At 44.0% G+C, this 14394-nt stretch overlaps 1 protein-coding gene across 1 annotated transcript; it reads right to left on the bottom strand.

Moving 5' to 3' along the window:
• Nucleotides 1–485: 485 nt before the first annotated feature.
• dusp6 (dual specificity phosphatase 6) lies at nucleotides 486–12936 on the bottom strand. Its single transcript, XM_061970403.2, has 3 exons — nucleotides 12274–12936; nucleotides 5822–6247; nucleotides 486–2892 (listed from the first exon to the last, which is right to left on the bottom strand). The coding sequence occupies exons 1-3, from the start codon at nucleotides 12674–12676 to the stop codon at nucleotides 2588–2590; spliced, it is 1134 nt and encodes a 377-aa protein (XP_061826387.1). The 5' UTR covers nucleotides 12677–12936; the 3' UTR covers nucleotides 486–2587.
• Between the last annotated feature and the right edge of the window lie 1458 nt (nucleotides 12937–14394).

Genomic DNA, 14394 nt, shown 5'->3' with positions numbered 1-14394 from the left:
CTAACCGATCATGCTTTTATACTGAAAATAATCGTACTTATTGATCATGCTTTTATACTGAAAATAATCTTACTTATTGATCATGCTTTTATAGTGAAAACAATCTTGCTAACCGATCATGCTTTTATACTGAAAATAATCTTGCTTACTGATGATGCTTTTATACTGACAATAATCTTGCTAACCGATCATGCTTTTGTACTGAAAATAATCTTGCTTCCTGATCATGCTTTTATACTGAAAATAATCAGCAGGGAATGTTATAACCAGTGGCAAGTGTGTGTTTATCTATCATTGTGTGTGTGTGTGTGTGTGCTTGTGTGTTTTGGCTCTGCTTGCGTGCAAACACGCACCCCCTCAGAGGTGTGTGCCGTCCCACACTCTCAGGTAGTCCTTTGATGGCAGGAAGTACCTGAGGGTGTGTGTGTGTGTGTGTGTGTGTGTGTGTGTGTGTGTTTGCTTGTAGACACACAAACACACAGACATGAGTGTAGACAAAATATGCATTTATTAATAATAAGTTATATTCTTTACATTCATAGGCGGAGCTTAGGGAGGGGGCGTGGCCATGGTAGTGTCCACATTATTGTAGTTTCTCACACACATTTTCCCTGAAGAAGCGTCCCGCCTGTTTGCCTCCAGGATTTAAACCATCGCCACCAGCAGTCCTAGGCGGGGAGGTCACATGACACGTGGTCGACGCCCCCTGGAGGCGGGAAGTAAGGCCGAGTGGCGGCGGGACCATTTGTGAAGGAGGACGACATCACTACCATCCTGTTGGCATCGTCATGGAAACGTCCAGCATGGCTCCACTGTGTGCACGTCTTGTTGTGTGAAAGGACCTCAACCACTTTGTCCAACACTGGCAAGTCTTCACAGAAGACCAGTCCACGTGTCCTGGAGACCTTCTAGTCCAGAAGCTAAAGGCCAGTTGGAACAAGCTTTGGCACACCAGCTGTCCATTTTGTTCTCCTTTCACACAAATACAGTCCACCTTGTTCTCCTTTCACACAAATACAGTCCACCTTGTTCTCCTTTCATACAGATACAGTCCACCTTGTTCTCCTTTCACACAAATACAGTCCACCTTGTTCTCCTTTCACACAAATACAGTCCAGCTTGTTCTCCTTTCACACAAACACAGTCCACCTTGTTCTCCTTTCACACAAACACAGTCCACCTTGTTCTCCTTTCACACAGACGCAGTCCTCCTTGTTCTCCTTTCACACAAATACAGTCCACCTCTTTCTTTTTTCACACAAATACAGTCCTCCTTGTTCTCCTTTCACACAAATACAGTCCACCTCGTTCTTATTTCACACAAATACAGTCCTCCTTGTTCTCCTTTCACACAAATACAGTCCACCTCGTTCTTTTTTCACACAAATACAGTCCTCCTTGTTTTCCTTCCACACAAACACAGTCTTCCTTGTTCTCCTTTCACACAGATACAGTCCACCTCGTTCTCCTTTCACACAAATACAGTCCACCTTGTTCTTTTTTCACACAAACACAGTCCACTTTGTTCTCCTTTTACACAGATACAGTCCACCTTGTTCTCCTTTCACACAAATACAGTCCACCTTGTTCTTTTTTCACACAAACAGTCCACCTTGTTCTCCTTTCACACAGACGCAGTCCTCCTTGTTCTCCTTTCACACAAATACAGTCCACCTCGTTCTTTTTTCACACAAATACAGTCCTCCTCGTTCTCCTTTCACACAAATACAGTCCTCCTTGTTCTCCTTTCACACAAATACAGTCCACCTCGTTCTTTTTTCACACAAATACAGTCCTCCTTGTTCTCCTTTCACACAGACGCAGTCCTCCTTGTTCTCCTTTCACACAAATACAGTCCACCTCGTTCTTTTTTCACACAAATACAGTCCTCCTTGTTCCCCTTTCACACAGACGCAGTCCTCCTTGTTCTCCTTTCACACAAATACAGTCCACCTCGTTCTTTTTTCACACAAATACAGTCCTCCTTGTTCTCCTTTCACACAAATACAGTCCTCCTTGTTCTCCTTTCACACAAATACAGTCCTCCTTGCTCTCCTTTCACACAGATACAGTCCACCTTGTTCTCCTTTCACACAAATACAGTCCACCTTGTTCTTTTTTCACACAAACACAGTCCACTTTGTTCTCCTTTTACACAGATACAGTCCACCTTGTTCTCCTTTCACACAAATACAGTCCACCTTGTTCTTTTTTCACACAAACACAGTCCACCTTGTTCTCCTTTCACACAGACGCAGTCCTCCTTGTTCTCCTTTCACACAAATACAGTCCACCTCGTTCTTTTTTCACACAAATACAGTCCTCCTCGTTCTCCTTTCACACAAATACAGTCCTCCTTGTTCTCCTTTCACACAAACACAGTCCTCCTTGTTCTCCTTTCACACAAATACAGTCCTCCTTGTTCTCCTTTCACACAAATACAGTCCTCCTTGTTCTCCTTTCACACAAACACAGTCCTCCTTTGAGAAGACGTCGTGGTCCGTCCATCAGCCCCCGCGTGTCTACAAGTGGCCCGGGCGGGAAAAAGGAGAACCCTCTGGCAGCGTTGCAGGAACCTGGGCGGTCCTCACGTGGACTCCAGGGGGTCCAGCTGGAAGACGTTGTGGTTGGTGGGCGTGGTGAAGTAAAGGGGCGGGGCCAGGCGGTTGTCGCAGGGACTCTTGAGGCCCAGCGTGCGCTCAAAGTCCAGCAGCTGACCCATGAAGTTGAAGTTGGGCGAGATGTTGGACTTCTTCATCTTGACGATGTCGTAGGCCTCGTTCATGGACAGCCGCAGCTTGTGCATCAGGTACGCCACCGTCACCGTCACCGAGCGGCTGATGCCCGCCAGGCAGTGCACCAGGACGCCGCACTTCTGCCCCCGGGCTTCATCTGCCAGAACAGGAAGAAGAAGAAGAAGGAAGGTGAAGGAAAGACTTTGGACTGGTCATAAACATTACGGTCCTCATGAAGACCACATTCCTGAAAGTCTTTGGTCCCGGGGGGGGGCGGAGTGGACCATTAAAGCGTCTGAGCCGCGGGGACAATGGCGCCATTTGGACTTGTGCAGGCAGGAGTCATGAGGGCGCGCTGTCATGGCCGACAGGATGTCAATAAATGGCTCCTTTTGTCAAGTGCGGGGGAAGGGGGAGGGGGGCCCGGGGGGGGAGGGTGTCCTAGATTACTTTCAATGGCGCTTCCTTCCTGTGGCGCTCAAATTACCCCTCACCGCCTTCCCCCTCCCCCGGTGCTCCACTTACACAAGACAGGGGTCAGGGAGGGTGTCCTCTCTCTGCACCCACACCACTTAACCACTAGGGGCACACCAGTTAGCCACTCGGGGCACACCAGTTAGTCACTAGGGGCACACCAGTTAGCCACTAGGGGCACGCCAGTTAGTCACTAGGGGCACACCAGTTAACCACTAGGGGCGCACCAGTTAGCCACTAGGGGCACGCCAGTTAGTCACTAGGGGCACACCAGTTAGCCACTCGGGGCACACCAGTTAGTCACTAGGGGCACACCAGTTAGCCACTCGGGGAACACCAGTTAGCCACTCGGGGCACACCAGTTAGTCACTAGGGGCACACCAGTTAACCACTAGGGGCGCACCAGTTAGCCACTAGGGGCACACCAGTTAGCCACTCGGGGCACACCAGTTAGTCACTAGGGGCACACCAGTTAACCACTAGGGGCGCACCAGTTAGCCACTAGGGGCACACCAGTTAGTCACTAGGGGCACACCAGTTAACCACTAGGGGCACACCAGTTAGTCACTAGGGGAACACCAGTTAGTCACTAGGGGCACACCAGTTAACCACTAGGGGCACACCAGTTAGCCACTAGGGGAACACCAGTTAGTCACTAGGGGTACACCAGTTAGTCACTAGGGGCACACCAGTTAACCACTAGGGGCACACCAGTTAGCCACTAGGGGAACACCAGTTAGTCACTAGGGGCACACCAGTTAGTCACTAGGGGCACACCAGTTAGCCACTAGGGGCACACCAGTTAGCCACTAGGGGCACACCAGTTAGCCACTCGGGGCACACCAGTTAGTCACTAGGGGCACACCAGTTAACCACTAGGGGCGCACCAGTTAGCCACTAGGGGCACACCAGTTAGTCACTAGGGGCACACCAGTTAACCACTAGGGGCACACCAGTTAGCCACTAGGGGAACACCAGTTAGTCACTAGGGGCACACCAGTTAGTCACTAGGGGAACACCAGTTAACCACTAGGGGCACACCAGTTAGCCACTAGGGGAACACCAGTTAGTCACTAGGGGCACACCAGTTAACCACTAGGGGCACACCAGTTAGCCACTAGGGGCACACCAGTTAGTCACTAGGGGCACACCAGTTAGTCACTAGGGGCACACCAGTTAACCACTAGGGGCACACCAGTTAGCCACTAGGGGAACACCAGTTAGCCACTAGGGGCGCAACAGTTATTACTAGGGGAACACCAGTTAGCCACTAGGGGCGCACCACTTAGTCACTAGGGGCACACCAGTTAGCCACTAGGTAGCCACTAGGGGCACACCAGTTAGCCACTAGGGGCACACCACTTAGCCACTAGGGGCACACCAGTTAGCCACTAGGTAGCCACTAGGGGCACACCACTTAGCTACTAGGGGCACACCAGTTAGCCACTAGGTAGCCACTAGGGGCACACCACTTAGCTACTAGGGGCACACCAGTTATCCACTAGGGGCACACCACTTAGCCACTAGAGACACACCAGTTAGCCACTAGGGGCACACCAGTTAGTCACGAGGGGCACACCAGTTAGTCACTAGGGGCACACCAGTTAGCCACTAGGGGAACACCAGTTAGCCACTAGGGGAACACCAGTTAGCCACTAGGGCACCCTTGCCAACCTTGAGACCTCCGATTTCAGGGGGTGGGGGGAAAAGAGGAGGGGGCGTGGTCGGGTGGGGGTGTGGTTAAGTAGGGAGGAGTATATTTACAGCTAGAATTCACCAAGTCAAGTATATCATATAAATATATAAATATATATAAGAAATACTTGACTTTCAGTGAATTCTAGCTATATATATATATATATATATATATATATATATATATATATATATATATATATATATATATATATATAAATAAGAGAAATTCTTGAATTTCAGTGTTCATTTATTTACACATATACACACACATAACACTCATCTACTCATTGTTGAGGTAAGGGTTGAATTGTCCATCCTATTTTTCTAACCATGCTGAACACCCTCTCTGATGATGCATTCTGCTTCGTCTCCTTGTTGTGTGCGCAGTTGTGCACTGCACTCTCTAAAAGCCCTAGATGTTATTGTCACATATGCATGTACAGTAGATGGCAGTATTGTCCTGTTTAAGAGTGTCACAACATTGCTGTTTGCGGCAGACGAACTGCTTTACGGTAGACGAAAACGTGACTGCTGTTGTTGTGTGTTGTTACCACGCTGGGAGGACGTTAATGAAACTGCCTAACAATAAACCCACATAAGAAACCAAGAACTCGCCCTCGATCATTCTACAGTTATAACGTCATTGGGCAGGCACGCTGTTTATATTGTGGAAAAGCGGACGTGAAAACAGGCTGTCGACACGTCACTCAGGTCCGCCTGAATTTCGGGAGAAAATTTGTCCCGGGAGGTTACACACATATACATGTATATATATATATATATATATATATATATATATATATTTGAATGATTTCTGTTTCTTGGAAGAGACGACTTCATGCAGCTTCTGCTGGGCTAAATGAGTCCTTGATGCAGTTTTAGAGCGGCCCCTGCCTGTGTGTGTGTGGACTCACCGATGAAGCTGATGGCCTCGGGGAAGAACTGCGACAGGTTCTGGCTCCAGTGGTCGGAGATGGGGATCTGCTTGTACTTGAACTGGCCGGCGTTCTCGAAGAGGTTGGGCAGGTTGGGCGTGACGTTGAGGATGTACTTGATGCCGTACTCCTCCAGCACGTCCAGGTTGGTGGAGTCCTTGGCGCAGCCCAGGTAGAGGTGGGGCAGGATCTCCACGGGGAAGGACGGCTGCGGGTTGGACAGCGGGCTGCCGTCCGAGTCGGTGGCGCTGCTCGGATCCGCGTCGGACTCGATGTCCGACGAGTCCGAGCTGATCCGGAGGCCGCCCAGGCCCAGCACCTGAGCTGTGGGGGGGCTGCACTTGGAAGGGTCCAGGTTGGTCTCGCACAGGTTGGGAAAGTCCGACTGGAATTTACTGAAGCCGCCTGAGGACACCGGACAGAAATTGAAATGTATCAGACCAGTTGAGCCAGACCGACCACCAATCAGAAGTTACATCGCACATCAATTAAATATAGCCTAGACTCAAGTATTATATCGCACACCATCTAAATATAGCCTAGACTCAAGTATTATATCGCACACAATCTAAATATAGCATAGACACAAGTATCATATTGCACACATCTAAATATAGCATAGACTCAAGTATTATATCGCACATAATCTAAATATAGCATAGATTTAAGTATTATATTGCACATCATCTACATATAGCCTAGACTCAAGTAATATATTGCACACAATCTAAATATAGCCTAGACTCAAGTATTATATCGCACACCATCTACATATAGCCTAGACTCAAGTATTATATCGCACACCATCTAAATATAGCATAGACACAAGTATCATATTGCACACATCTAAATATAGCATAGACTCAAGTATTATATCGCACATAATCTAAATATAGCATAGATTTAAGTATTATATTGCACACATCTATATATAGCATAGACTTAAGTATTATATCGCACATCATCTACATATAGCCTAGACTCAAGTATTATATCGCACACCATCTAAATATAGCCTAGACTCAAGTATTATATCGCACACCATCTAAATATAGCCTAGACTCAAGTATTATATCACACACAATCTAAATATAGCATAGACACAAGTATCATATTGCACACATCTAAATATAGCATAGACTTAAGTATTATATCGCAAACATCTAAATATAGCATAGACGCAGCATAGGGCATAGGGTTTGAACTCACAACCTACCCATCTCAGGGCGGTCACTCTAACCGATTTGTATTATTAGTTATCAAAGTACAAATATGTATGAAAAGTAAAAAAGTATCAACATGTTTTGACCTTCGCTCTATTCACTATTTTATGATGATTTGTATTATTACTTTGAACTCTATTCACTAGTTGTATTATTGTTATTATGATTTGTATTATTAGTAATCAAAGTACCGTATTTTTCGGAGTATAAGTCGCTACGGAGTATAAGTCGCACCGGCCGAAAATGCATAATAAAGAAGGAAAAAAAACATAAATAAGTCGCATTTTTTGGGGAAATGCATTTGATAAAAGCCAACACCAAGAATAGACATTTGAAAGGCAATTTGGAATAAATAAAGAATAGTGAACAACAGGCTGAATAAGTGTACGTTATATGAGGCATAAATAACCAACTGGTATGTTAACGTAACATATTATGGTAAGAGTCATTCAAATAACTATAACATATAGAACATGCTATACGTTTACTGTCACTCCCGATCGCTAAATCCCATGAAATCTTATACGTCTAGTCTCTTACGTGAATGAGCTAAATAATATTATTTGATATTTTACGCTAATGTGTTAATAATTTCACACATAAGTCGCTCCTGAGTATAAGTCGCACCCCCCAACTATGAAAAAAAACTGTGACTTATAGTCCGAAAAAATATGGTAGTTACTATGGTAATCTACATCACAGCAGCTCAGACCAGGCACCAAGCAGTGTGGGCGGGAAGCGTTTCCACAGACGCAGAAGGAGACTTTCACAACAAAGGTCTAAAGCTTAGTGATGTATCACATATATCAGATTGTCGGTGGGTTTACTTTGTACCGTATTTTCCGCACTATAAGCCGCACCTAAAAACCACAAATTTTCACAAAAGCTGACAGTGCGGCTTATAACCCGGTGCGCCTTATATATGGATTAATATAAATATTTATTTTCATAAAGTTTCGGTCTCGCAACTACGGTAAACAGCCGCCATCTTTTTTCCCCGTAGAAGAGGAAGCGCTTCTTCTTCTATGGTAAGCAACTGCCAAGGTAAGCACCCGCCCCCGTAGAAGAGGAAGCGCTTCTTCTTCTACGGTAAGCAACCACCCGCCCCCGTAGAAGAAGAAGCGCGCGGGTATTACGTTTCATTTCCTGCTTTTTTCACGCAGCTCCGTCCATGTTGATATACGACTCCATGCGCGCCCACATCACAGATGGTGTCAAAAAACAAGTGAAGCACACAAATACAACACTCGCCGTCATTCCGGGTGGATTAACCAAAGAACTCCAGCCGCTCGATATTGGTGTCAACAGGGCATTTAAAGCACGACTGCGAACGGCGTGGGAACAATGGATGACCGAAGGCGAACACACCTTCACTAAGACAGGGAGACAGCGCCGGACGACATACGCCAACATCTGCCAGTGGATCGTAAATGCCTGGGCGGATATTTCGGTCACAACTGTGGTCCGAGCTTTCCGGAAGGCAGGATTCACAACAGCGACACTGACTCCGATGACTTCGACGAGACGGAGCCGGCCATTTTAGATCCCGTATTCGCCCAACTTTTTAATTCGGACACAGAGTTGTTAGAACGCCGGTTTTTAATATATTATTAAAGTTTGACTGACCTATCTGACTGTTTTTTTGACATTCCCTTTAGCGCAGTTATATGCGGCTTATAACACGGGGCGGCTTATAGGTGGACAAAGTTTTGAAATATGCCGTTCATTGAAGGCGCGGCTTATAACCCAGGGCGGCTTATGGTGCGGAAAATACGGTACCCTTCGCGTTCATATTTCACTGTTTGTTGCATTTCACTTGATTGTAAAATATGTCGATCGAAAGGGGGGTGTGATATTCATATTTTGTCAATATTCAGTGTTTTATCGTTCATAGAAACATTAGAAAAATTCCATTACGTTTTTTAAGGAGGTCTGTCATAAAGTTTTTAGCATTCATTATTATGAGGTTTTGTATTAGTGTTCCTAAAAATAGATATACCGGCCCACAGACACCTTTTTTTCTCTCTAAATTTGGCCCCTCGAGTAGAAATAATTGCCCAGGCCTGCTCTAACTGATTTGTATTATTAGTTATCAAAGTACAAATATGTATCAAAAGTTCGATCGCTAAATCCCATGAAATCTTATACGTCTAGTCTCTTACGTGAATGAGATAAATAATATTATTTGATATTTTACGGAAATGTGTTAATAATTTCACACATAAGTCGCTCCTCAGTATAAGTCGCACCCCCCAACTATGAAAAAAAACTGTGACTTATAGTCCGAAAAAATATGGTAGTTACTATGGTAATCTACATCACAGCAGCTCAGACCAGGCACCAAGCAGTGTGGGCGGGAAGTGTTTCCACAGACGCAGAAGGAGATTTTCATAACACAGGTCTAAAGCTTAGTGATGTATCACGTTTATTTTGTACCCTTCGCGTTCATATTTCGCAGTTTGTTAAATTTTTGTTGCATTTCACTTGATTGTAAAATATGTCGATCGAAAGGGGGGTGTGACATTCATATTTTGTCAATATTCTGTGTTTTATCGTTCATAGAAACATTAGAAAAATTCCATTACGTTTTTTAAGGAGGTCTGTCATAAAGATTTTAGCATTCATTATTGTGAGGTTTTGTATTAGTGTTCCTAAAAATAGATATACCGGCCCCCAGACACCTTTTTTTTCTCTAAATTTGGCCCCTCGAGTAGAAATAATTGCCCAGGCCTGCTCTAACCGGTTTGTAGTATTAGTTATCAAAGTACAAATATGTATCAAAAGTAGGGCTGCAACAACTAATCGATTATAAGAATAGTTGGCGATTAATTTAGTCATTGATTCGTTGGATCTATGCTATTCGCATGCACAGAGGCTACCGTATTTTCCGCACTATTAGCCGCACCTAAAAACCACAAATTTACTCAAAAGCTGACAGTGCGGCTTATAACCCGGTGCGCTTTATATATGGATTAATATTACGATTCATTTTCATAAAGTTTCGATCTCGCAACTTCGGTAAACAGCCGCCATCTTTTTTCCCGGTAGAACAGGAAGCGCTTCTTCTTCTACGCAAGCAACCGCCAAGGTAAGCACCCGCCCCCATAGAACAGGAAGCGCTTCTTCTTCTACTGTAAGCAACCACCCGCCCGCGTAGAAGAAGAAAAAGCGCGCGGATATACCGTACGTTTCATTTCCTTTGTGTGTTTACATCTGTAAAGACCACAAAATGGCTCCTACTAAGCGTCAGGGATCCGGTTCATGAAAAGACGCAATCTCTCCATCCGCACACGGATTACTATTTCACAGCAACTGATATTCCTGTGAACCGCACTGTGGATACAACGGGAGCACGTACGGTGAATATTCGCACCACAGGGAATGAGAAGTCATCCTTCACTGTGGTTCTAGCTTGCCATGCTAATGGCCAGAAACTTCCACCCATGGTGATATTCAAAAGGAAGACCTTGCCAAACGAGACCTTTCCAGCCGGCGTCATCATAAAAGCTAACTCGAAAGGATGGATGGATGGATGAAGAAAAGATGAGCGAGCGGTTACGGTAAGTTTACGCGAAGAGGCTGGGTGGCTTTTTTCACGCAGCTCTGTCCATGTTGATATACGTATGTTTGTGATTGCACATTTGCGTACATTTTGGGAGTGAACAGAGTTGTTAGAACGCTGGTTTTTAATATATTATTAAAGTTTGACTGACCTATCTGACTGTTTTTTTGACATTCCTTTAGCGCAGTTAGATGCGGCTTACAACACCGGGCGGCTTATAGGTGGACAAAGTTTTGAAATATGCCGTTCATTGAAGGCGCGGCTTTTAACCCAGGGCGGCTTATGGTGTGGAAAATACGGTACCCTACGCGTTCATATTTCACTGTTTGTTGCATTTCACTTGATTGTAAAATATGTCGATCGAAAGGGGGCGTGACGTTCATATATTGTCAATATTCAGTGTTTTATCGTTCATAGAAACATTTAAAAATTCCATTACGTTTTTTAAGGCGGTCTGTCATAAAGTTTTTAGCATTCATTATTATGAGGTTTTGTATTAGTGTTCCTAAAAATAGATATACCGGCCCCCAGACACCTTTTTTTTTCTCTAAATTTGGCCCCTCGAGTAGAAATAATTGCCCAGGCCTGCTCTAACCGGTTTGTATTATTAGTTATCAAAGTACAAATATGCATCAAAAGTAGGGCTGCAACAACTAATCGATTATAAAAATAGTTAAAAGTTAAAAAGTTAAAGTACCAATGATTGTCACACACACACTAGGTGTGGCGAAATTATTCTCTGCATTTGACCCATCACCCTTGATCACCCCCTGGGAGGTGAGGGGAGCAGTGGGCAGCAGCGGTGGCCGCGCCCGGGAATCATTTTTGGTGATTTAACCCCCAATTCCAACCCTTGATGCTGAGTGACAAGCAGGGAGGTAATGGGTCCCATTTTTATAGTCTTTGGTATGACTCGGCCGGGGTTTGAACCCACAACCTACCGATCTCAGGGCGGACACTCTAACCACTAGGCCACTGAGTCGGTTGGCGATTAATTTAGTCATTGATTCGTTGGATCTATGCTATTCGCATGCACAGAGGCTACTTTTATATTTTTTTAATGAACCTTTATTTATAAACTGCAACATTTACAAACAGCGAGTGCCAGTAAGCTGTTTTTTTAGAAATAGTTTGCCTCTTTTATACGATTATTAATCGATTAATCAAAGTAATAATCGACAGATTAATCGATTATCAAATTAGTTGTTAGTTGCAGTCCTAATTAAAAGTAACAAAGTATCAAAAATGTTTTGACCTTCGCTCTATTCACTATTTTATGATGATTTGTATTGTTTTGAGCTCTATTCACTAGTTGTATTATTGTTATTATGATTTGTATTATTAGTAATCAAAGTACCGTATTTTTCGGAGTATAAGTCGCACTGGAGTATAAGTCGCATTTTTTGGGGAAATGCATTTGATAAAAGCCAACACCAAGAATAGACATTGGTTATCAAAGTACTTGTTTATATTTTGGCGTCTTTGTTTATATTCATTTATTGTTGACGTTGAACAAAAAGAGCAGACTACCAAGTCAAATTCCTTTAGGCAATAAAAAAAAGGTTCTGATTCTAAACGGAGCTCTTATTGGTCTCGTCTAAGTCTGCGGTTCTAAGTCCGGTTCCGATCAGGATCTGGTCGCTCACCCTCCAGGTAGAAGGCCTTGTAGCCGTCGTCCTTCATCCGGCGGAGGAGCAGACCCAGCACGGAGCCTCCGTCCAGGTTCTCGTTCCAGTCCCGGCTGTGCTCGTCGTACAGGACGACGGTGGCGCTCCTGCAGCGGCGGACGAAGCGCTCCCGGTCGGGCCCGTCGGAGAGCAGCGCCGTGACGGGCAGGTTGCCCTTCTTGAGGCGGCGCAGCAGGAGTCCGGGGATGGCCACGTTGACGGCGCTGGGGACGTGCGAGGACTCGAACACGTCCTGGCGGCGGCAGTCCACCACCAGCAGGGAGTCCCGGCGCGCGTCCAGCTGCTCCCGGAGCCAGCTCGCCGTCTTGCTGAGCGCCATCGCCGGCTCGAACTGGGCCACGGGCTTCAGCTTGTCCAGCATCGAGACGGAACCCTCCGCGCGGCGGCTCGCTCTCGGTTCCGAAGCGGGGCGTCGGTGGACGGTGCGCGTGCACGGCGGTCACGTGACCACGTCCCGACTACTTCCGTCCTTCGACGACGACGACGACAAGCGCGTTTTGACGCTGGCGGAGTGAGAGGCGATAAAGAATAGGACGACGATAAAGACGATTAAAAATTAAAAAAAAAAGGCGCTAAAGTAGAAAATGGAGTCGTTGTGGCGCCAGGAACGTCCTCACCGCCGCCGTGCTTGCGCCTCACTGGGAGCGCGCAGACAACATCCTGAATGGCGGACCGGGGGGGGGGGGGGGGGCGTGGCCTGGGCCGGGGCATTCCGTCGGACGGCCAATCAGAGGACGACCCCGCGGCGGTCGCTTTGGCAACGGGAGGGCCGGAAGGAGACACCCCCCCCCCCCACCCCTCCCTGCACCCTCCCCCCCCCCTCGCCGTGTTGATGAATTGATAATGACTTTGTCATTCACAAAAACAAGGAAAGGAATTTCCGCTCCGGATCAACGCACGCACGCGCGCGCGCACACCCGCGCGCACACGCACACGGACCCTGTTGTTCAAATTGTGCACGAGCCTGCACGTCAACACGCACTCGTCACGAATAATACACTTTAATAACATGATTAAATACAACAAATACCTTTTAAAAGGTATATTTACACTTTAATAACATGATTAAATACAACTAATAACTTTTAAAAGGTATATTTACACTTTAATAACATGATTAATTACAACTAATACCTTTTAAAAAGTATATTTACACTTTAATAACATGACTAAATACAACAAATACCTTTTAAAAAGTATTTTTACACTTTAATAACATGATTAAATACAACAAATACCTTTTAAAAGGTATATTTACACTTTAATAACATGATTAAATACAACTAATACCTTTTAAAAAGTATATTTACACTTTAATAACATGACTAAATACAACAAATACCTTTTAAAAAGTATATTTACACTTTAATAACATGACTAAATACAACAAATACCTTTTAAAAAGTATTTTTACACTTTAATAACATGATTAAATACAACAAATACCTTTTAAAAAGTATTTTGACACTTTAATAACATGATTAAATACAACAAATACCTTTTAAAAGGTATATTTACACTTTAATAACATGATTAAATACAACAAATACCTTTTAAAAAGTATATTAACACTTTAATAACATGACTAAATACAACAAATACCTTTTAAAAGGTATATTTACACTTTAATAACATGATTAAATACAACAAATACCCTTTAAAAGGTATATTTACACTTTAATAACATGATTAAATACAACAAATACCTTTTAAAAGGTATATTTACACTTTAATAACATGATTAAATACAATAAATACCTTTTAAAAAGTATATTTACACTTTAATAACATGATTAAATACAACTAATACCTTTTAAAAAGTATATTTACACTTTAATAACATGATTAAATACAACAAATACCTTTTAAAAAGTATATTTACACTTTAATAACATGACTAAATACAACAAATACCTTTTAAAAGGTATATTTACACTTTAATAACATGACTAAATACAACAAATGCCTTTTAAAAGGTATATTTACACTTTAATAACATGATTAAATACAACTAATACCTTTTAAAAGGTATATTTACACTTTAATAACATGACTAAATACAACAAATACCTTTTAAAA

Source organism: Nerophis lumbriciformis, linkage group LG10 (assembly GCF_033978685.3).
Source record: "Nerophis lumbriciformis linkage group LG10, RoL_Nlum_v2.1, whole genome shotgun sequence".
Classification (NCBI taxonomy): Eukaryota; Metazoa; Chordata; class Actinopteri; order Syngnathiformes; family Syngnathidae; genus Nerophis; species Nerophis lumbriciformis.
This window is presented reverse-complemented; position numbering and strand designations above follow the sequence as displayed.